This window comes from Leopardus geoffroyi, chromosome D4 (genome assembly GCF_018350155.1).
Source record: "Leopardus geoffroyi isolate Oge1 chromosome D4, O.geoffroyi_Oge1_pat1.0, whole genome shotgun sequence".
Taxonomy (NCBI): domain Eukaryota; kingdom Metazoa; phylum Chordata; class Mammalia; order Carnivora; family Felidae; genus Leopardus; species Leopardus geoffroyi.
In genome coordinates this window covers 41786609-41810343 of record NC_059342.1, presented here as the reverse complement: position 1 = coordinate 41810343, position 23735 = coordinate 41786609, and the positions used below count along the sequence as shown (strand labels likewise).

General features: G+C 37.5%; 1 protein-coding gene across 29 annotated transcripts in view; it reads left to right on the top strand.

Annotated features, from left to right (window-relative positions):
* BNC2 (basonuclin 2) overlaps nt 1-23735 on the top strand; it is a 441344-nt gene that overhangs the window by 180335 nt on the left and 237274 nt on the right. For 15 of the 29 annotated variants that reach the window (XM_045467996.1, XM_045467993.1, XM_045467980.1 and 12 more), the window contains one exon: nt 727-810. The exons of 13 other annotated variants lie outside the window; for them this stretch is intronic. In XM_045467996.1, coding sequence (XP_045323952.1) covers nt 727-810 — 84 coding nt within the window. Of the gene's footprint in view, nt 1-726; nt 811-17444; nt 17586-23735 lie in introns of those variants that run through there. One more of the 29 variants, XM_045468002.1, reaches the window with a different exon arrangement.

The window sequence follows — 23735 nt, the reverse complement described above, 5'->3', positions numbered from 1 at the left end:
ATCTAAAATGAAGTAAGTAGGTGACAGTAGGTGACATTTTGGGATGAGATCAACTAATTAGCTAATTTAGTTTTGAAAGGGAATCTTAAGTGGCTTTCAGTGTAGAATTTTAGATATAGAGAAATGTTCTAAATTATAGTTGTTTTCTTATCATTTTTATTATGGAAACAGACATAAGCCTCTTCAACAAAATTTAGAGATAGTAAATAAATAATAAGTATTGTTAAACAGAATCTGTCTGTGCTAACCTACTCCATGAATAGGAAAAATAAATTTGATTAGGTAAATGGTGAGAAGGAATATTATTCATTATAGAATGCAATGTTTTTCACTCTCACTTAAGCAAATTAAATGACAGAGGGGAAAAGTGTCACCAGGATCAAGAAGAGATTCTACATTTCTTTCTCTCTTTACTTTAACCTTCTCTGCTTTCATCCAGAGATATTTATATAATGCCTACTTTGTGCTACATGCTGTGGGTACAAGGGGGAATAAAAATTTTGTATATCTTTTATTCTTGGAATTTACCTTCTGGTAGTTCATAAACTTGATTACATGGTATTTACAATATACTTGACATACTGAATGTCAAAAACCAATGGAGTCATGATGGCCTGTTTCATACCTGCAGTTGGGATGTCCCTGCTTCTTTCTGGATCTAATGTGTTTCTGTGCAGTTCTCAGCAGCCTCCACATCCAGCATCTAACTTGGCCATGTTCCCCCAGGTTCCAGTGGCATGTGCTGGCAGAGTGCTGGGTGCAGACTTTTGCCCAAACCTGGAGGAGCCAGACCAGAGGCTGGAAGTCCAGGTTGGAGTCTTATTGCTTTATTAGTTGGGGGTGGTGTGACAGACACAGTGGTCCCTGAAGGCCATACAAGTATAGCAGGGCCATCAGGAGATGGACAACTGTTGAGACAGGTGTAAAAGAGGAGCCAAGGTAGCAAGTGTGCAATGAGAGGTCCTTTTCAGGATAAATTGTCTGTAACTGGAGATAATTAATTTACTCATTCAAGAAATGTTACATACTGCAGTGGATAAGAGCATGGTTTCTGCCTCAGTTGACAAAGTTACAGTGAGGCCTTTGTCAAGTTACTTTATCAAACTAAGCTTTAGTTTTCCCATCTATAAAACGGAGATTCACCACCCAAAGTGATTATAAGGAGTAAGTGTTCTAACTTCTACCTAGTAGTTAGCAAAGGGCCTGGCACATAATGGGCACTCAGTAAATATTAGCTTTTATCTTTTAAAAGTATCATGTGCTCAGCACTGTGCTTGGCACTGGAGACACATGGTGAGCAAGTCATGCTTTCTGCATTATTATCCCTCAGGTCAGGAGAATAGAAGCCATTCAGCTGGGCACTGTATAGAAAAATATGATTTAATGATAAGTATCTTCCCTTTTCATGTATTAGGAGCTATGTCCTGTGACACAATACTTACTTGGAATTCAGTTCATGTTATGTGGTCTTGGGAGATTAGAAGTAGTTTGGTGTATATCAGATTAAGAATGTAAATATAACATCGTGGCCGAAGACCTAGCTCTGTTTTTATGTGCCTATTAGGATTTAAGGGATGTGTGTGCCAGTAATGCAAAGATACTGGCTGAAGTTATAACATGGATGGCATCCCCTAGCATGAGCAAACACATAACATTTTTTTTTTAATTTTTTTTTTCAACGTTTATTTATTTTTGGGACAGAGAGAGACAGAGCATGAACGGGGGAGGGGCAGAGAGAGAGGGAGACACAGAATCGGAAACAGGCTCCAGGCTCTGAGCCATCAGCCCAGAGCCTGACGCGGGGCTCGAACTCCCGGACCGCGAGATCGTGACCTGGCTGAAGTCGGACGCTTAACCGACTGCGCCACCCAGGCGCCCCAACACATAATATTTTTTTAGGGACTCCATTTGGCATCACTTTCTAAATTTTCAGACTGATGAGATGAGCATGGTAAGCTTGGTCTTAAAACATTTTTACTATTTAGACACCCCATATGAGACAGGAGAATAGTTTTAAAAATTGACTTCTTCACAGTTGGAGTGAAGGTAGAAGTGGTGGTAGGAGGAGGTTTCAGTTTTTATGGTACTGAAGAGTATACCATCTCCTGCACACCTGCTCTTGGCCTAGGGAAGACCACCTGAGCTCTGCTGTGCCACAAGCTGGTACTGCCCGGGTGTTGTATGGCTATGGTACAACAGAAAAGCAGGTGTGACACATATGAGACATGATCATGTATTTCCCAGTTTTAGAAAGCTAACAGCTTGTGTGTGACACACAAATGCAGGGTGATGGAAGGCTTTTCATGGAGAGTGGTCTGATCCTTGACCTCCTTGGGTAGGACGAGTGATGTTCTTCAAACACATCACCTGGAATAGTCTGTCATGGGTGGTTGTTGGATAATCTGTTTGTGAACCTTGAGTTATGGAGCAAAAAGCAATGGGTTTTGCAGATGTGACTGCGTCAAATAAAACTGAAAGAGACCAATGGAGCATATTATTTTAACATACCAAGAGAGAAAATGTATATTTACTGGTTTAAGTGAAACCCTGGTTGTAGGTAGTTAAACATTTGTAGAGTTGACAATTCAGCACGGTCCTTGCAAAGAAGACCAAGCCCCTGGGCAAAGAAATGAGTCTCATTTTATTGGGCTCCTCCTTTTGCAACACTATTTTGGCAGACTGAGTGGAAAGGTTGATTCTACTCAAAGATAGTCAAGTACGGTGAATTGGTGGATTAACTGGGACCCATTTGAACCATTTCCTTCTCTTTTTTCCTCTTCTTTTCTAAATATGGCTTCCATACATTTTATTAATATCTGGTACATATCCATATTATGTCAGTCATAAAAAACCTGACACTTAATAATGTTTTTCACCGGCTAACAATTTTGGGAGTAGTTTTTCGCTTAGAGTCCTTTCATTCTTGCCATGGCATGTATTCTGGTCTTCCTCCCCCCTGCCCCAGGAACGAGCCATTTCTTAGTTTTTCGTCTAATTCTGCACTCCAGGGAACTCACTATAATACATGCCAGAGACATCTATTTTTCCTACTTGGATCTCAGGCTGTACCCCAGGGCCAGGCATTATATCCACTAGAGGATTTGCTGTTTGGCCTCTTGATTCTGAGAACAGCCTCTTGTACACCTCGATTTAGGAGCAATGGTTTATTTATATCCTTTCCTATGAAGGATTTTCATTTAGACATACAGTGCACCCATATCTGATTTACTTTTGTATTTTAACTGACATAATTTCTCATGACTGGTGGAGTTCCTTTCTGCTCTTACCTTTTTCCTTTTCACTCTTTTTTGCTATCCCTAAAATTTCAGATGGCTTAGCAACTTTATTGCTTAATAATCCCAAGATCCCTGACACTCTTTCATGAACGCATCTTTGGTTTTGAGTAACTTTTATCCTGGAAGTCTGTGTTTGACTTGACTTTTGCGAGGGTATCTGCTGGCTTTTTGTGTTAATATGCTTAACTTTGAAAAGTAGCTGGAAATCAAGACTTAGATTCGCTGTCTAATTTTGTTGATTTTCCTCAGTGGTTTTTGAAGTGGGTATGAAACTGTGTACTTTGTTTAGCTTTGGAGGTTAACTGATATTAGCAAAAAATTGTGCTCTGATGTAGTTATTTTCTAGGAAGTGGTTATTCTAGTTTAGACTTCCCTTAATTGCTATTAAATATTGTATTTTCAATCAGAGAAAAGTTACTTTTTGAGTCTAACTGTGCTTCATCCTGCATTAAGTTGTTACAGCTAACCCAACAGTTTCTTTCTTGGTTGGGAATTCAAGATGTGGGATTGACTTGATATTTTTCACCACTAAAGTGCTTAGAAAATTAGAGTAAATAATGAACCAATATTTCAGTACCAGATTAGACACAATTTACTGTGATGTTTCATAAACCACAGACTCCTTTCTTCTGTGAATGCGTGAAGGATCACTTTTTTTTTCCCAGACATACCGGGGTGCAAGTGTAAATTTCCATAAAATTTAAATGAGGTGCTTCCTGTAATTAATGAACAATTGTGGCTGCTCTCTAGTCTGCATTGTAATTAACCGTGATCAGGCTTGTTTAGTGATGACACTGTTCCTGTAATAATTTGACAAGCTACTGTGAATTTGCCAGGTTATTAAACAACCTGCAGCATTCACTTATGGAATCACAGGGATGAGCCTGGCGGCTGGCTGCTGCTAGTTAAATGCAGCGTAAGGGTGAACTGAAAGCTGCTTATTGAAGTCTATCGATCACCATGACCAGATTTAAATTCCAATGATTTTGGAGAAGTTAATTAATTTTGTGTGGGTTGTCTTGAAAACTTTTTATTGCATAATAAACCTGCTAGGGCAAAACTGGTCATTTTTATGAACTTATAATGAAGCCAGCAAATTTTCTATATTATTATGACCAATGTGCACTACACAGAATCTGAGGTTTCCCCTTCCCACCCTATTAAACAGGTATAATTATTTAAAAAACAACAACAAGCAAATTCATTCACAACATTCGTCAAATACAAGTTCATTCTGTGTGTGTGTGTGTGTGTGTGTGTGTGTGTGTGTGTGTGTGTGTGTGTGTGTTAGAAACAGCAGATGACCTTGTGCTAAACACAGTCATGTTGCAGGTAGAGTGAGCCATCTAAGTGGACCTTATGTCCATGGTCACTAGTGCACCCGCCTTCCCCAACCCCCCTTCAGGTTAAGAACTGTTCAAAACGTTACTGTCTAGTTACTGTGGTGTCTTTCATTCAGATTCTGTTTATTGACTAAACCACAAGGATTCCTGCCCAAAGTACCAGGCGGTCTATGCTTGACTGATTTTGATTTTCTAACATCAGCCCTGGGGTTTATTTGAAAAATGTACATACACTGCAGCTTTAACAAGTCAAGTGACTGCATGTTTTTGACCACGGAGTAGAGTATATCTGAAGATCATTAAATTTAGGGGGGGAGAAGAGGGGTGGAGAATAAGTGTAGTAGTCATTGTACCATTGCAGAATGTGTGTGTGTGTGTGTGTGTGTGTGTGTGTGTGTGTGTGTGTGTGACACATGGTTTTTGTCTTTTCATCTTCTCCAAGAGCCAGAAAGTTTCCTGCCGTTCTCTTTCCAGCTATTGACAAATGATTGCCAGATGTGAGATCTTTGCAGTGCTCTTTCCCTCAGCAAACCTGCAGCGATGGGATATTTGATTCTCCCTTGCCCATTTCATCTCCTTTCCACATCTGCCAGGGACACACAAGCAATACATCCCTACATGAGAGTTTAAAGTTTATTCAGCTCCTTTTTCCTCTCCGATACAGTGTTTGGAGACAACAGAATGAGGTCCATATGACTCTCTCCCAAATTCACTGTATGAAATTAGTTGTTTATTTTACTTATCTACCTCTTAGTAATTGAACTATTTCATTTTAGTTTCGGTCCATGGAAAATTTGATGCAACTCTGGGAGTGCTAAGAGTTTCCTATTGTTGTCTGCTTGCTGCAAGTATGCCATCATCTTGACTTCTCTCTGATCGCCTCAGTTCTGATACAAACTACACTGTTGGTTTCATAGAACTTCCTAGGAAAGTAATTTTAATAAACAGTTGTCAAAATATTAAGTGTAGCATGTCTATAAAATTCAGTAGGCATTTAAGATTAAAAGAGCCATCTATGAGGGGGGAAATTAAACTTGTTTGGCTTGATTAGCTTATGCTGTATTTGTGTCTGTTGTCAAAGTTGATATGGATGAGGTCCTAGTTTTAATCCCAAAGAGTTTATAAAAGAGAAAGTACACTGAGTTTGGGAGGCATCTGAAATTAGGCTGTGCAGGCCACACACATAATCACTAACATGCACAGAAGCCTTTTGCATCTGCTTGGAATCTGTATTGATATTGATTTTTTTTTCTCATCTCAGTTTAAAGATATTTTCCAAAATACTCTTATAGCTTATGTTCATACTATAGGGTGGGCTGACACAGGTGGCCTTTCAGTTTTCCTATTACACTTTTTGGCAAAGAAAAAGGTCCCTTATTCCCTGAATAAGATCAGCATTTTTTTTGTGTTTTTTTTTTAACATTTAAAAAATAATCCATAAAATGTCTGCCACATGTTCTCTAGTTGATGGAAATGTTTTCCAAATTAGAGCTGTAGTATTGGACTCTTACTGTATCAGTGCTAGTATGTTTACTGTTTCTGCTACCCTGTTAGCTACTCTTACCTACCTGTGATTATGTGAATTTATATTTTTTGTGAACCTAAAATGATGAATATAAGATAATTACTATTTCTGAATTTCAGTATTGAACAAGAATTTTGGTTTTTGTTAAGAAAAGAAGTAAATGGCTTTGCTCATTATTAGAATCAAAATAAGAAAAGTCTGAAGTCTGTTTCTCAGTATGTTCTTTGAAAAAATAACAAAACAGCAAAACTTAAGAAGAAAAACAAAAAGCCAACAGCCTCTGAAATGAATAAATCCTACTAAGCCCAAGACAAATAGGTAAACCAAACTCATCAAAAACATATACATGAAATGTGTGTAACTTTTTGTATATCCATTATATTATACCTTTCTGTAAAGTTTAAAAAAGGTAAAGGGGTAAAAACTGCTTGCCACAAGTTGCCAATATGTTATATGTTTCAACTAGAAGTATGGGTGGATTAGGATAGAAGAAAATTATCATTGAAAATACAGATAATGATAAACTGTCAACATGTTCTCTCTCAAAAACAAGATGATGATCACGATGAAGGTGTTAAGTTTAAACAACACTCCTCAAAACAACATTGCCAAAATCAAAAAGGATCCCTGTGGAAAAGTTTATATTTTTATTGTGCTTTGACATTCTCTGAGGACTGATGCCATGTTAGGCACTCAGTGGATGCCAGTGGCTGGGAAGGTGGAGGTGAAGAGCTCTTTCATAAAACAACAAGGTTAAGAACTCCTGTGGCAGGAGCCAAGTTCCTCCGAGTGTAGATCACTTCACGTAATTTGCCTTTGCTAATGCATTTGCTGGTTTCTCATGCCTTCCTGCTTTTTCCTCAACATGGTTACTCTGGGAGGCAGAGAGGTGCTAAGCAATGGAGGTGTCATCCGGCCCGTGTACCTAGGGAACGTCCTTCAGAGGACGACTTGTCACCAGCCGTCAAAGAAGAGAGTGGCTTTGTGGTCTCTGAACATCTGGCAGCGCTGCACAGGAAGCTGAGGGGGTGTCATTAATTGTGATGAAATAATTTAAACCATCAGGAATAAATGAGGCTGTTAAGCTAAGTTCAGATTCCATTTGCCATGCACATGTGTCTAGCAGCCTGTGTGCAGTTAAAAAAAATTGAATTATATTAGCTCATGAGTAGAAGTGAAACAGATACTGTAAATGAAACAAGTTGCTGTGTAGTGATGACATCGTGTTGAACCACTTCACAGAGTTGCAGTTTGTAGGATCAATATATTGAAAGTGGTACATTATTTAATGAATTTTCATATAAAAGCATGCTTAGGGTCTTGAGGGATAGAGTAAGGACCATTGGTTTATTGGAACACAGGATGGGTAAGTGGATGGGTAAAAAGAAGCAAGCCACTGAGTCAAGGCGGATTGAGTAGGTGGGGTTCTTAGCCTGCTAAGCCAGCTGGATTGATGCAGAGCTCACCTTTCTATGGAGTTTGGCTTGGGGTACAGTATTCAGTGCAGTTGTTCTGTATACATACTCTAGGCAGGAGGACAGTTTTTCTCTGTAACCCACATTGGATGTTCCTTTGAGAGCTTCTGACTCTTTGGGCACATCTACATTGTTTTCTTGAGGATAGGGACAACTATCTATGGTAATAGATTATTCCTCAAGCAGACAGATATATTTTCAAGGCTTTCTGAAATCATGAAGACTGATTTCAAATGTAATTTTCAAGTACTGTGGAAAGAGACAGCCCTAATTTCTTTACAAAGAAAAGACTGTCAGGTTTGGAATGTTGGGGCATCTCTGAGGTTTTGAGCACTAAACTGAGCAATGGTGTGCATGTTCCAAAATACATTTCTAAAATAAAAGTCATTCCCTTACATAAGCAGAGTTTTCAAACATGAACTTTCATTTAAAAATCAACATAGGAATTTGAAAAATAAAGTGAGAGTTTTTTAGATACAGAAAGCCTTTTTGAAAACCACCACGGAGGTAATCCCTTTGTCACATACAGGCGATGGTGCAGAGCGCCAGCAAAACTTGGACAAGGGTCATTTTACTACAAATGTCTTCCCTTACTTTGTTCTGTCAGTCCCCTCTAGCGTATTGCCTTTCTCTTTTCCTTGTTGTGTACCTCTTTTTTCTTTCCTTTCCTTCTCCATTTTTCTTTCCATTATTTTTATTTTTATTCCTTTATACTTGATTCTCTTCACAACCAACCTATTCTATCCTCCATAAAAGTGAACTGCAGTTCTGTTTTCATTTATGGTCCTAGTTTTTCTGCTAGTAAAGATTAATATTCACAGTTACTTAAACTGTAACCTTAAAAAAAATCAGGTTGCATTTTTACATAAATTTGTCTGACCAGTGGTGGATTTTTTTAAGGAACGTGAATGGACCTCGATTCGTTTTTTTTTTTTTTTTAAAGAATGTACAATACTCACTAAATTATCCCTTTTCTTGGACTTTTGAGTGGAACTGTTACCGATGAAAGCTAGAAATATGTGGCTCCCAGTTACCATTTTCCTTCTTCCCCTGACATAAGGAGGAAGACATGGAAATGAAAGTACCCTGAGTTTCCTGACATCTAATAAAACAACCAGTGGTTAGGATATTGCTTTTGTGTATTTTGATCTTGGGATTTCAGTTTAATTGATGAAATAGAACCTGAAGATTTGAGTTCTTCAGATCTGTTTTTTTGCATTGTTGGAAGGGTTGAAGGGTGGTGTGTATGCATAGGCATTGTGTCTAGCAAATAGAAAGTAGTAAATGCATTATTGTCATTATATAAATGTATTTTACTAATGTCGGTTAAGCAGATAGAAATTAGGAAAAAAATTTTGCCTCAAAATTTCAAATACCTCAGCCATTTAAATAATATTCACTTTTGGGGCGCCTGGGTGGCTCAGGCAATTGAGCCTCTGACTTCAGCTTAGGTTATGATCTCGCAGTTCGTGAGTTCGAGCCCCACATTGGCTTGCTGCTGTCAAGCTTGTCAGCACAAGCCCACCTTGGATTCTCCATCCTCCTCTCTCTTTCCCTACACTGCTTGCGCTCTCCCCCAAATAAATAAATACTAAAAAATAATACTCACTTTTAAATAGTTCTAGAATTTTTTTTCCCAAGAATAAGGAATCCAACATAGTAACATAGGGAATTTTGAACAAAATACCTATGCTTTTCTTTACTTGGAAGAAATCTCTGCATTCTGTAGTGCATTTATTTGTTTCTCAAAACAAATAAGAAAATGATAGTATACTCAGTAGTTGTTTGAAGTTTTCTTTTGCAAGAATCTTAGTAAATACTTAATAGATAAAAAGCAGTTTCACACACTTAAGTTCCCTCCTCCCCTTTTCAGTTTTGGTGGAGTATGGATTGGATGTCCCTACATATATTCAGGACATTTTTAAAAATTTTTCTGCTGCTGTTGTTACTATTACTCTCTGCTTTTAAGTGGCATTAAATTTGTGGATTCTGTATCTTGAGTTCTATAGATCAGGTACATTATAGATTAAATAAATCTTGGTCATATTATCTAGATTTCAGATAACCAACTTAACATAAGTTCCTGTTGGGAACTGTCAGTATGAATATAAGAAATGTTGATTAAGAGGCTTATTTTACTTTATGTAAGTTCCTGAGTCATAATAGCTTCATAGATGCTTCATAGGAGGAAGAAAAGATAGAAAAACAGGAAGTATTTTAATTCTTGGCTTGAATAGAGAGAATTGTACGTTTATGTGGGAATGTGTGCATGTATGTGGGTTTTGTATATACCTACAATGTATATGTCATTACATAGTAATCCGTATTTTTTATGTTTATAAGAATAGCTAGTGATATTCTGTTTGAATATTTTGAGTTAGTCATAGTAGGTAACATTACATAAATGAAGATTTATACTGAAAACACATAGTTCACCTAGTTCCACCTGCAAAAGAAAGAAAAACTTCTGTTAGGATAGATAATGGAATCTCAATTTATATGTGAGATGCTTTATTTCTTTTAATGTTTATTTATTTTGAGGGAGCTAGAGGGAGAGAGAGAACACGTATGCAGGAGGAGCAGAGAGAGAGAAAGAGAAAGAGACACCCCAAGCAGCCTCCACGCTGTCAGCACGGAGCCTCACGTGGGGCTTGAACTCACAAACCCTGAGATCATGACCTGAGCCAAAACCAAGACTTAGACACTTACCTGACTGAGCCACCCAGGCGCCTCATTTTGAAAACATGTGTGTGAGATTCTTTAGGACTCGGTATTTTTTAAAATATGGTTTCATAACTTAAACCTGGAAATTAGCTGAATTTATGTAATCTAATGTCTTCATTTTATGTATTTGGAAACCCAGGTCCAGAAATTTTAAAAGATTTAGCCTAAATGACATAGTTGGCAAAACATTCTCCATTTCTGATGTCAGAGCCTTTAAGATATTTTTTACTGGTTTTTAGTCCTGCAGAGTTTGTAAGCATTATACAGCAGTGCTCTAAGTTTTGTTTTCTTATCATGGAATATTATTTCATCTATTGTGTCCCTTGTTCTTTATAATCTGAGTATTAAGAATGCAAGGAGGCTACATTTTTAGGTACCACAGTAATGGTGTTAGCAGGTTCCCTCATGAAAACAGCAGATCCTTCTGCCCGATGCAGGAAATATGCTAACCTGATGCTAAGAATTGGAATGTTTGGCTCTGGCTTTTTTGCTTTTATTTTCTAGTGTGAGTTCTAGTATTTAGGTGTTTGACAAAAGCTAACTCTTGAACATTAAGAGGTGGAAATAGTTCCATCTAAATTATCTCTGTTTCGAAAGAGAAGTGCCATTACAGACCTCTGAAGAATGGAATTACCCAAGAATATAAGTGTTATTTTTTAATGTTCAGTACCTGCCACTGGAGCTTCATGGAGCATAGATGCAGGGCAAGTACCCTTGAAATCATTGTTATGATGAAAACCATTTTTAAGTGCCTTTTTGAATATGGTACTGTGTTTGCATCCTATAAAAAGTGAGCTGAATAGACAGCGTCTCTGCCCTCTAGGAGTTTATAATCAAAAACAGAGAATGTAGCTGACATCTGTTATTGTATTAATGTCCTACAAATAAACATTGATCAAATACATAAATAAAAGTTTTATATCACAGACATGTAAAAGCCTTTTTACTTGCCTGATTAAATAGGTAAATAGGCATCCTTACTCCCACACTGAAACTATCCATGGACATTGTAAAATGACCATAGTGGAATAATCCTGACACCAAGACAGTCCTTTATATTGTTATTTTTAAGGGTTTCCAAAGAGCGCTGGCATTACCATGATGTTACTGATAGCTTATTTAAGCGGGTCTGGATTCAGGCATGTTTTTAGCTTTCTGGTTAAATTTTCCTTCCTTTCTAGAATTTTCTCATTTCAAACTGTTGACTAGTGGTACTTGTGATTGTAAACCAGCAGCCTGGAGTGTACTTTAAAAATTTTATCCAAGCCCCTGATGTTAACAGAAATGATTTTTTAAAAAACTAGCAGCCTTTTTTTCCCCTCTTCAAATTGCTAGAAACTGCATGAAAACAAATGTTGGAGCTTAGGGTTGATGCTGTAACAGGATGAGGTTATATATCCAAAAGGCTTTAAGGGAAATATTGGTAAAAAGATTTAAGTTCACAATTTTGGAATAAACAGACCTGGTTGTAAGTTTAAGTAAAGCTATACAAAACTAAAATTAAACGTACAAGTGTTGGCAGGGGGAGATAAGTATTAAGTTTGATAAAATGTTTTCTTTCTGCATGCTTCAGTTTTAATGCAGGGTATTTTAGCAGTCACTTCATTTTTGAAGTGTGAACATTGGGAAGTCTAAAGGTAAACCTGTCTTAAAGTTCAAAATGTTAAAAAAATAGCCATCCCTAGCCCAGTGTAGGTGTCTGTCTGTGTAAATTAAAGCATGTGGATGCATAAATTAATTAGAAGAAGAGTTGCTGATATAAATCAAACTTATTTGGTATACTGATGAAATGAGCATTGTTTATAAGATTATCTTGTTATTTAATCTCTTCTATATAAACCTGGCTGGTTAGCATTATGAAGTAATAATACAATTAATGTGATGATGGTATACTTTTTCTTGGTACAGGCCTGATCCTGCAGGCCTTTCTTGACTGGGATTTGTGCATATAGAGGGCCATAAGAACTGGAAATTTTAATTAGCAAGAATGTTCCTCCCCTCCCCCTCCAGTTATGTGCTGTCCCTAGGATAGTTTATTCTTTTTGAACCACTCATCTGCTGACCCTAGAAGGAAAAACTGCCTTCAGATACTATTTTCTCAAAACTGTGCAGAGTTCATTATGAGAGTTGCTTGCTATCTTGTAGCTATATGCCACTGGGTCTCAAATAAAGGGAAAATTTTACTTATAAATGAAGCCATTAGGAATTTCTTGAATAAACAAAGGTTTTTTTTCTTTGATGTGCAAAGGAATTTTGCTTATAACTCCTAGTCATAGAAGTCCATGTCAACACATGCAAGGACCATTCGCTATCTTTCATGTGCAAGGGAAAGCATTCCTGTCAGCTAGGGAGCAGAAAACAGAAACACTTGAAAAAAAATAAACAGAATCCTAGTGCAAAAAAAAAAAAAAAATTGTTAGTGTCATTAGTTGGAACTTGATTCAGGACTTTTGCTTGGTATTTTTTGCCCTTTTTACTCTGCTTGCTTTCCTCATCCCCATCCCCCAGAGGTTGGTTTCTTTATGTCCCAAAATGAAAACTTTGTTTTGGGGAAATTAAATCAAAGGTATGTATTTTACTGATTTTGCTCTCAGGTTGCTTAACTACTTCATGGCATTCTTTTAGTCTTTTACAGAATTTGGAGTGGTGTCTAATAATTTAACTAAGGACTTGCAGAGAAAAAAAATGTCACAGGTGATTTACTTTGATTTACTTTTATGAATGGAACCTGATGACTGATATTTGTTGTTGCTACCTAAGCTCATCTAGAGAATGGATTTAGAACAGTGTCCTTTTAGGGTTAATACACAGAGCAGTTATGAATGTGTGTATAGTGACAGCTTTCTTTTTTATTTTTTAATGTTTATTTTTGAGAGAGAGACAGAGTATGAGTGGGGGAGGGGCAGAGAGAGAGGGGACACAATCCAAAGCAGGCTCCAGGCTCTGAGCTGTCTGCAGAGCCCAATGCAGGGCTCGAACCTACGAACCACGAGATCATGACCTGAGCCGAAGTTGGATGCTTAACCGCTTAACCGACTGAGCCACCCAGGCGCCCCTGTAAAATCTTAATTGTGATTTCATTTTGCCCTGAACAATCAGGATTTTTTCCCTTCTTTACTGGTTTGTGTTGGTATTAAACATTTCCAAATTGACAAATCAGATATTTGGATATAATATTTTAAAGGTTTTTGTTTCATCTTCAGAAGAGTGCCAAAGATACCTCTGTTTCAAAAGTGATTATCTGTGATGCCATAGCAACATCCCTGACTGTTAGCAGAATATGTATTATTTCTGTGGTTTTGTGAATCAGTAACCACTAAAAGATTTCAGAACAATCATCTATGAATGATTTGTTCAGAATGTGCTTAATGAGAGAAACTGTGGCGTAAGACAACCTCACAATACATGTAAGGATACTTTTTCAGTGTTACACTTGGCTCTGTTCTGGATTATGCAACTTGGATTTTCAATCACTGTTGTACTATGCAGATATATTTGATGGAGTTTGGGTCTGTTTCCTGGGAAGCTGTGCAGGACAATACTTGTCAAACCAGTATTGAAATCCGGGGATCTGCTGACTGGAGCCAAGCATATGGTGGGACAGGAAGCTTTCTGGGTTGAAGAGGTGACTAACAGTGGGCTGACTGCCCTTCTCTGCTCACTTATGAGAGCCTGCTTCTCAGATCTGTTAGGAAGTAGGTTTCAAAGATTTGAAAAGAAAACTTGAGGCTGTGTGTCGTATATCTAACTGGGAGTGATGCATATGACCACAGCATATGAGCAGCTCTAGGGTATAGTCTCGCTCTCTGTCAAATAGAAGCCCTAGTAATAAAAGTAGAAGGGCTACAAGTTGTGCCCTTCAGAATTTTTCTGAGTATGGTTCCTCCATGGGCTGCTACTGTTTCTGGATGGGAAGATCCAGCCTCCTGGGTCTTCTGGGTGCTTTTCTAGTTTCTCTCCTTTTGTCATTTATCTATTCTTTTTTACTGTGAATTGTGTATGTCACTATCTGATATCTTCTTGTGTTTTGGTCCATTCAGATATTATTTTATTTATACATTTTAGGATCTTTTGGAGAGCTGACTTAACTAGGTCCCCTTGCGAACAGATCACAAGATGATGACTTACGTGATGGTACTTTGTTTGGGTAGAGTCCAGAGTAAGAATGAAGGACCAGAGGAAACCACAATGATGAATTATTAAAGTGATCAGTACTACTAATGGGTGCTCATTCCCACTGGGGCCTTTGGAGGCACCTCATGAATATGTCTCCCCGCAAAATAAAAGGGGAAAATGTTTACCCATTGACTCTCATTCTTGGTGGATCATTGTGGTCCTTTGAGCATTAAGTCCCTACACTTCCAATTTGTCAGGAAGCATGATGCATGTGAGGCAAACTCAGAGTCAGATGACACTTAGCTATAAATGGGGGAAGTGAGTTGATGTGGCTGGAATAAGAAGTGAGACAGGAAGGGTTTTTGGTGGTGCAGACATGGAGCCCACTGTAGGGACAGACAGGTTGTTTTTTTATGTGGATCTAAAAGCATAAGAGTACTCTGCAGTATTTGCTGCCTCATTTGTTGTAGTGCTCTTCTCACATGGGTTCAGTTGTGCCTTTACCTTAACTTTGGTATTTGAAAGGATTGTTGGCATTTTCCTTAGTAATTTTAGCATTCCACGTGGAATATTGGTCAGATCAGAGTGAACTGGAATGTGTAATGCGTTTCCCTTTTGTGGACACAGATCCACTGCTTTATCCACAGTGAAGCACAAAACATTTAGAGGCATTATCTCAATTATATTCCATATCCTTGATTTTGGAATAGGGGAAAGTTGTTAACTGCTCAGCTACTGTTAATATTCTTCTAAAAAACACAAGAGTTATTTAGCAGAATTCTGTCACAGGGTGATTTGGCTCTTTCACATCTTCAAAAATGAAGGCCCAAATCCTCACTGTGTTTTTCCAAATGGACCGAGGAACCCCAGTAAGTATAGTTCATGCTTCTATTGAACCGAGACATCTGATACATGAGTGAAGATTTAGGGTAGACTGTAAGGAAAAACTAAAAAATAGTCCCCAGCAGGATTAAAACATTACGCATGTCTTCGCCAGTTATATGACAGAAGAATCTGTTTCAGAAACCAACTTTTAACAAAAGCAATTGAGTTACACAATTATTATATGTGCTCTTTTTATTGTAGTTATGTATTTTTACTGGAGTCATGGTCCCAAAATTATAAGGTTAACTACTATCATGACTCATGCAGAGGATATGAAACATCAAAGTTTCCTACCGTCCATTCAATCTGCAGTTCAAGTCTCCAGCACCTTTTGCTTTTTTTTATATTAAATATAATTTATTGTCAAATTGGTTTCCTTGCAACACCCAGTGCTCATCCCAACAGGTGCCCTCCTCAATGCCCATCACCCACAGTTTGTTCTCAGTATTTAAGAGTCTTTTATGGTTTGACTCCTTTCCTCTCTGTAGCTTTTTTTTCCCCCTTCCCCTCCCCCATGGACTTCTGTTTCTCAGGATCCACATATGAGTGAAAACATATGATATCTGTCTTTCTCTGCCTGACTGATTTCACTTAGCATAATACTCTCCATCCAGTTCCATTGCTTCTTAGAAGTAGATGAACTGATCTTAATTCTTTCTCTGTGGTATATGATTTCTTTCCTACCTGGGTATTTCTGTTTTTAAAGAAATATATACTGCTTATAGGAGTGATGCTTTATGGGTGGCAGAGAAAAACGAGTTTTCTATTTGTACAGGTAGATAGAAGGGACACGATTGCACTGTATCTGACATACAGTAACTCCCTCAATAAATTATTATATTTTATAGAGGTAAAAAGGACAGAAAAAAACCCAGAAAGGCAAACTCTAATATGAATTTATAACTATTATAACATCCCTCAGCCAATTGGGAATTGTTATCCAATGAGACATTTTTCTGATTTGCTCTTTTGCTCCAGTTCAAAATGGCCATTACTGTTTCAATAAAGAATCCAGTTTACTCTGCTAGAACTTTCTCTTGGTCTCAGAGAGTTGAACAGTTAGGTGATTTGAGGTTAAGATATCTTAGCACCTTTAGGGCAAAATACAGTCTTAAGGAGTGATAGAATATGCCATCTAGAGGATAAGGAGTTTTAGGTTATAAGGAAAATTATTCCTTTTGTGGGCTCTTCAGCAACAATTTTCTATCTTGTGGTTGGTCACTTTCAATGTATGGCAATTGCTTTCCATTATAATCCCAAGCTTTAATCAATAGGTACCATATTATGCAACTTATAGTTACATTCTAACCCAAATATGTCAAATGTGGTTTCTGAGTGGCTGATTTACAGTAAGTCTTCCTCAGTCCCTAAAGTGGGTATAATAACTAATTTGAACTCCCACAGACTGAGGCATTTTTCTTCAGTGTTGGGGGGTGGGGTGGGAGTGGGTTGTAGAGATAGGAGGAGCAGTAAACCACTATTTCAACTTATTCACATACAGATTGATCCATTGTCATCTCCTTTGCATCTACATGGATTGTTGTGAATTATCTGCTCACCCTGGGAGAGACGTGCTCTGAATTCTAATAATTTGAAATCTGTGAATCTATTAAAACCATATTTGTAGCTCTAAAAAAAATTGATACTCACTGGGCAGTTTGCCCAACAAGAGAAAGTCAAAGAGATTATACACTTATCCTAAGTAACAGCAACCACCCTGCCAATTCTTCGTTTGAAAGAATACAGCAGACCCAAATTATACATCTAGGGGTAAAGGAAGACAAGAAAAGAACTCAATATATCAAAATCAGAAAGTAAATTCCACAATAATGGTTACAATAATGTTTCAAGATGTGATTTCAGCATAGGCCTAGTCATTGAACTAATCATAGCTTAGATGGGTTTAAAATTGTTTAAAGCAGATCCTGAGGTTGTTAAATATGTTTACCTCTCTCACTTGAAATCCGAATATTCAGTCATATACCAGTAGACCCTGAGATTACATGGGTCAGACAGCGACCTCATTGTTTGACACACTGTGAGGCCCAGAGTGTCACAGTGACCTATTGTGATCAAAACATGGTATTTTGATTTCCAAACCAAAGATTTTTCATCTGGTACTGAATTAACACATTTAGCTCTTCCAGTTTGCTAGAATAGTGATGTAAAGATGCCTAAACTGGTGTTTCCAAGGGATCTCTGCTTTATGCAGTCGATTTAGGTAAGTTAACTTGTTAGAGTTGTACTGTGATTTTCCCAAGGGATAGATTTTGTCTTTTCACTGATAAGAGTCTCAACTATTATTCTTGGCACTTACAGGATAGTACTGATAATTGCTTGATGAGTGAATGAATGTGAAAAATACTGATCTTTAAGCCATGAAGTCACACAGGACAGGCAAACCAAGAAAGAATTCACATGGGATAAAGTTACAGTCAAGTTCTTGAATAGGTGGTGTTTTTCTCTGACAAAGAGAGGAGAATCAGCAAACAGCCGAAAAATACTCTCCTCGAGGGTAAGAACCAAGTTGTGTCCCTCTTTGTGTACTCTGGTGTCTGGCACACAGTAAGTTCTAAAAAATACTCTGGCTTCCTCTCTGTATAAACTTGAAGTACACCTTTCTTTACTTCCTTATTAAGAATCTGGTAAATGTTTTGGTTTTAAAAGATTTCTTGTTTGATTATGTCTAAATGATACATGCTAGAGAAAGTGAAATGTTATCAAGAGAGTAAATCTCTCATTCGATTTAATTAAGTCAATAGGAAGTCAAAAGTCCTATTTGCTCAGATGATCCTTTTTTTCGATAACTGAGAATTGACTTTCTTGGGCTGTTGGAGGTGACTACTTCAAATGACTACATTTGGCACTAAGTAGGGAGCCCTACTATTAATTTTCAATTAACTACGTTGTTGATTATCTTGCGCAGTAACAATACTTCAGTTGTTTGCACTGCCTATCTCAGTTGAGTAGAGCATGGAGTCAGCAATAACCTGATTATGGATTATATTCTTGTATGGGCTGGTTAGACTTGCAAAGGGAAAAATCCTTGAATAAACATAGTGCTCCAAATGTTGGTTAACTGTTGAATGAATGAATGTTATTATTACAAAGAGGACTTGGCTAAAGAAGGTAGGTCATCACATCTCATTACCATTCTTAGGTAAACAACCAACTAGTGACAGTAATTTCATAACATTGTGTGTGTGTGTGTGTGTGTGTGAGAGAGAGAGAGAGAGAAATATATATCTCTCTGATACTATTCACCACTTTAATGGATATAGGAAACCTACAATGTTCATTGTTGGCTTAAACATTTTTCAGAGTAAAGTATTGCCCTAACACTAGTTCATAAATACTTGAATTTGTATGTGAATTTTAAAACCCTAGAAACTCAAGCAGAAAAAAAATTATCCAAAGGAAAAACAAAAAAGCGAGTAAAGTGTCCATGTTGAATAATACTAATTACATTAAAATGAAATAGATAGCACTTACTCAAAACATCAGAATTTTTTTTAAAGGATATATCACTTCTAAAATATGTGTGAATGTAGGGGCGCCTGGGTGGCTCAGTCAGTTGAGCGACCCACTTCGGCTCAGATCATGACCTCAGGGTTTGCGAGTTTGAGCCCCGCGTTGGGCTCTGTGCTGACAGCTCAGAGCCTGGAGCCTGCTTCTGATTCTGTGTCTCCCTCTCTCTGTCCTCCCCCACTCATGCTCTGTCTCTCTCTGTCTCAGAAATAAATAAACATTAAAAAATTTTAAAAAGATATGTGTGAATGTTGCTTTGAATAGATTAGTGTAGATTACATTTTATACGGTAGCAAAACAGATAAATTTGCTGTTTAGATATGGCGTCTGAACTGAGAAAACATATCACATCAGCTGCATGTGTGTTGAAGGGTTTAGATACAGAATCACCCAACAAGTCTTAGCATTGAAAGCTGACCTATGGTTTCTTGAAAGATGTTTTTACTTAATTGCCAAGATAGCTCAGATGTTGTTTACTGTGTTGTCATTTGCTCTGTAGTATCCAGATAATTGAGAATATTGGTCAGTAACCTTTTTGTGCCTGTGTTTTTAAGCTGTTGTTTGTTTCTTCTAATGAAGCATATTAAATATCTTTAATATGCTTGTCTATTTTATTGAAGTATTCATGCTATTGAGAAAAACAAAACATCTGTATAGTTATAGGGGAGAATATTTGCAATGGAGATGACAGAGATCAAGGGAATGTCAAAATTACCAGAGTGAAGAAAACAGAGAATTGAAGATGAGACCAAAAACAGAGAGAGAGAAAAGCCCTCTGGCAAAACATAGCTCTAGAGGAAAGTATGTAAGAAGGTAGAACTTCATAGAGAAATGTATTTTATGGGGGAAAAAATATACTAAAAGTCACATGACTTCCTATTTATTGAAAGAAATTCAGATTTTATGCAAGAAATAACTGAAAGGAGTTGTTAATGAAGGAATTACTGAAATTACTGCTGTTTTATAAATACAGATAATCATTGAATTATTACAAAGAAAAGAACTAATAAACTGATAAATTTTCAAGTAAAATGTTAGTTTCTTTATTATTTCTAATCCTGGAAGTCTTTATTATAAAAATGACTAAAAAACTAATTGTGGTAGTTTGTGTCTTTTTAATTAGTGATGATTTCCTAAGAAGAGTTAAACAGGTAGGAAGTATATGTTTACAGATTTTTTTAAGCTGGTTATTTTTGTTATCAAATGTTTAATTATAAAGGAAAGAAAACTTGGACATGTCCACCTTCAACTTTTAAAAAGTTTAGAGGTCATAAAATTAGCAAAGTAGAGGATCTTTGGCCACTGTGCTTAGGAATACAAGTATGATCATATCGTGAATGATCTTCATTTGATTTGCCCAGTTTTATGATGTTTGATAGCTTGGTTTAAGAATTAGTAAATTTTGTTCTTTTTAGAAAATCATTTGGCATTATTTGGCAATTTTCATATCTCCGAATTAGTCTTAGATATAAATTCTTGATGCTAGTCAAATATTAAACACACTTTTTTGTTTGGTAACACAGGATAGTTTCAACCACTAAAATAAGATGGTAAGGATTGCTCAACATAAAAGAAGTTACAGGTCTATCTAGTATGGGATAGTTTCTAAGATTTCTAAGGCACCTCCCTGATTTATAAAGAATTCCTTGGATTCAGAACAAGCTAGGTATCTGCAACATTAGACATAATATTTCATGGGTATAAGTGAAACATGCCAGTGCACACATTTCATGTTGACATGTTTACAGAAAAAGTCACTGAATTATAATTATTAGGTGTAAGATTTGCACGGGCTTGTGTATTAGCCAGTTGCAGGATGACACAGCCGTGTACATTTTGCTCAAGACTTAGCTCAGATGTTTCTTCTGTAAGAAGAAGGACAAACACCTTGTCCACCTGGTCTGTGTTTCTTGCTCATAGAGCTTTCTGTGTATCCCTCTATTCCTGTTCCTACTACACTGTGTTATAATTGCTTTCTTAGTTAAACTTTCCCCACTTACCCCTTGATTTGTGGCCATGTCTCATTCATGTTGATGTCTCCACCACACAATACAGTGTCTAGTATATGTCTATCAGGTGCTGAGTAGGTGCTCAAGTGTATATATATTGAATGAATGGAAGGATGAAAGAACTAGGAAAAAAATACTACGTGATGGCAATATCACCTTATATTTGTAGAGCATTTTTCATTATTTTTCACCACCACTTAAACAAGTAGGCATGGGGCCATGCTGTTTAATTTATAGATGAAGAAAAGGCAGATGATTTGACCAGACCCAACAGGTAGTGTCACACCCAGTCCCCAACTACCTACTTTGGGTTGATTGTTCATTCTGTGTTGCTGAGTCTTTATCATAATAACACAGTTAATGTTAATGAGGCTGATTGAGGCCAGGTTTAAAGCTGAGAGTTTACCCCTAGAGCAAAACAGTAGTATATTCAGCCAAAGAAACAACCAGCTTCCTCTTACTTGCCCCCCTATTTTTCTAAATGCTGTTACTATCCCTGCTATTACTTTTCTGTCATTTTTGTGAATCTCATTGATGTGAGCACTTAGATACCATGCCCAACACCAGACCAGACTGGGATAAGGCAATTTCCAGAAATGTTTCCCAAATAGAATTTCTGAATGTGCTGTTGTTTACTACAAAGTCCAGGTCTCTGTGGTGCCCCGAATCAGTCCCAGGCTAAAGGGAAGAGGCCCTAGGCAGAAACTTGGTGTCACTGCCTGACTCAAGATCACCATTTAATGTAGTTAGAGTGGGATGTTATTAGACACCAAAGTTTTGGCCCTGTGAAGTTATGATTAACAGAGCTGCTAAGAATTGTGGGCATTCTGGCAAAAGGCAGCCAGTGGAGTAGAGATAGTATGCTAATGTGCAACAATACCAGCAAGTAGCAGGCAAGGACTGGCATGGGACGGTAGGCATCCTTGGGGCCATGGAGGTATAGGAGCTCGGTGACATGGAGCACTGCCTGTTGAATCCAGTGTTTGAAATGAAATGAGCACTGCCTTCATAAGTCTAGAGTTGGTCCTTTTCTTGTTATGGTATTTCCCTTTTCATCGAGAAACCAGGATGAAGGCCTTATCAGAGAAGTGGGATAGAGGGAATTGAGGACTTTTAGAGGGTTCAGTTTGTATGGCAGATCTCTAATAAGAATGGCTACCTACTTCAGTTAGATCTTTCCTTGCATGGGGATTACCTCCTCCCTTGTTTTGGACCATACACTTAATATTGCAGAACTTTATAACTAGTCTCTAGACAAGTTCCTATATGTTTAATAGTACATTTACTCAAACAGGAAATTGCTTATTAAGGCAAAGATTTTTGGAAAATCTGCTTTCATGAGTCCCCTTTCATATTTTCTTCTCACTAAGTAAGTAATATTCACACCTCACACTTTAATTTAAAATTTTATTCAGTGTATTAGATATCCCAGCAGGGATTTGCGATTTTTTTGTGTGATTTTTTTTTTTTTTTGCCCCTGTATGATATGTGATTTTTTCCCTGTATGATGTCAGAGTAGAGAGGTAGAACCTGAGTGTAGTTACAGAAAGACACAATTTTAGAGCAAATGTTCTAAGAACTTGAATAAAAATATCAGGATTATCTGATACCAGATACCGTCTGGTTCAGCCCCTTCTTGTTGTAGTGTGGTTCAGAGTCACATAGCTAGAGTAAGTAACCCATTTGGTAAATGAGACTGAACCTGTGTATATGTTCATTCAAAATATAGTGGGTTGCCTGCAAATCACTGGAATTGTCGGGGTGGTGGTGGTGGTGGAAGTTATTAAGATGTTGTCAGTGGAATCACCACATTTTAGAATGAAACCACTTAAATGATGAGACAGGATGTAACCAGAATAGTCTATGACCTCCTTGAGGATAGACTGGAAGATTTCCCCTTTATATCCTTCCTGTTTAGGGTACTGACTGGGAGTAATAAAGACTTACAAGTATTTTTTAAATGATTGAATAAAAACCATTGATTCGGTAGCCTTATTTAAGAATGGTATTTCTAGAGGAGAAGCTAGTGGAAAGTTCCCCCTATTTTGCCATCAAATGTTCATTGCTTTTTCTGTTTTAAAGTTGGTTAATTTTCATTTCTTGTGATGCGTTAAAATCTGGCCAGTTTTCTCTGGCTGTTCTCCATTGTGATCAGTGTTTCTCGTCTAGATTTATTTATTTATTAAAAAAAAATTTTTTTTTTCAACGTTTATTTATTTTTGGGACAGAGAGAGACAGAGCATGAACGGGGGAGGGGCAGAGAGAGAGGGAGACACAGAATCGGAAACAGGCTCCAGGCTCTGAGCCATCAGCCCAGAGCCCGACGCGGGGCTCGAACTCACAGACCGCGAGATCGTGACCTGGCTGAAGTCGGACGCTTAACCGACTGCGCCACCCAGGCGCCCCTCTCGTCTAGATTTAAAGAAAATATTGGAGATGTGGTCTGATTAGTGAGTAACAGACTGGGATTTTGTCCTGTTCTACGCTTTGTAGGTTTGTTGTGTTTACTTTTTTGAGCCATATGTTCTAAAATGTTTTAAATATGTAGCATCGTAACAGCTACCATTTAGAGGACCAGAATATCTATTTCAAGTACACAAAATAAACTCCTGAACTAATATGTCACTGTTTCCCCCTCTCCCCCAAAGGAGAAATGTTAGGAGTTTAATGGGTTGAATAGAAATTTCCTTTTGAATGGTTAACTAAATTGCTATCACCTTGTAAGCCCCTAAATCCCAATCTGTTTTTCTAAGGAAACATATTTGCAGCTGTTTCAAATAACTGGTGGTTTGAAGATGATTGTTAGTGTGGTTTTCTACACACCCAGAACTTAG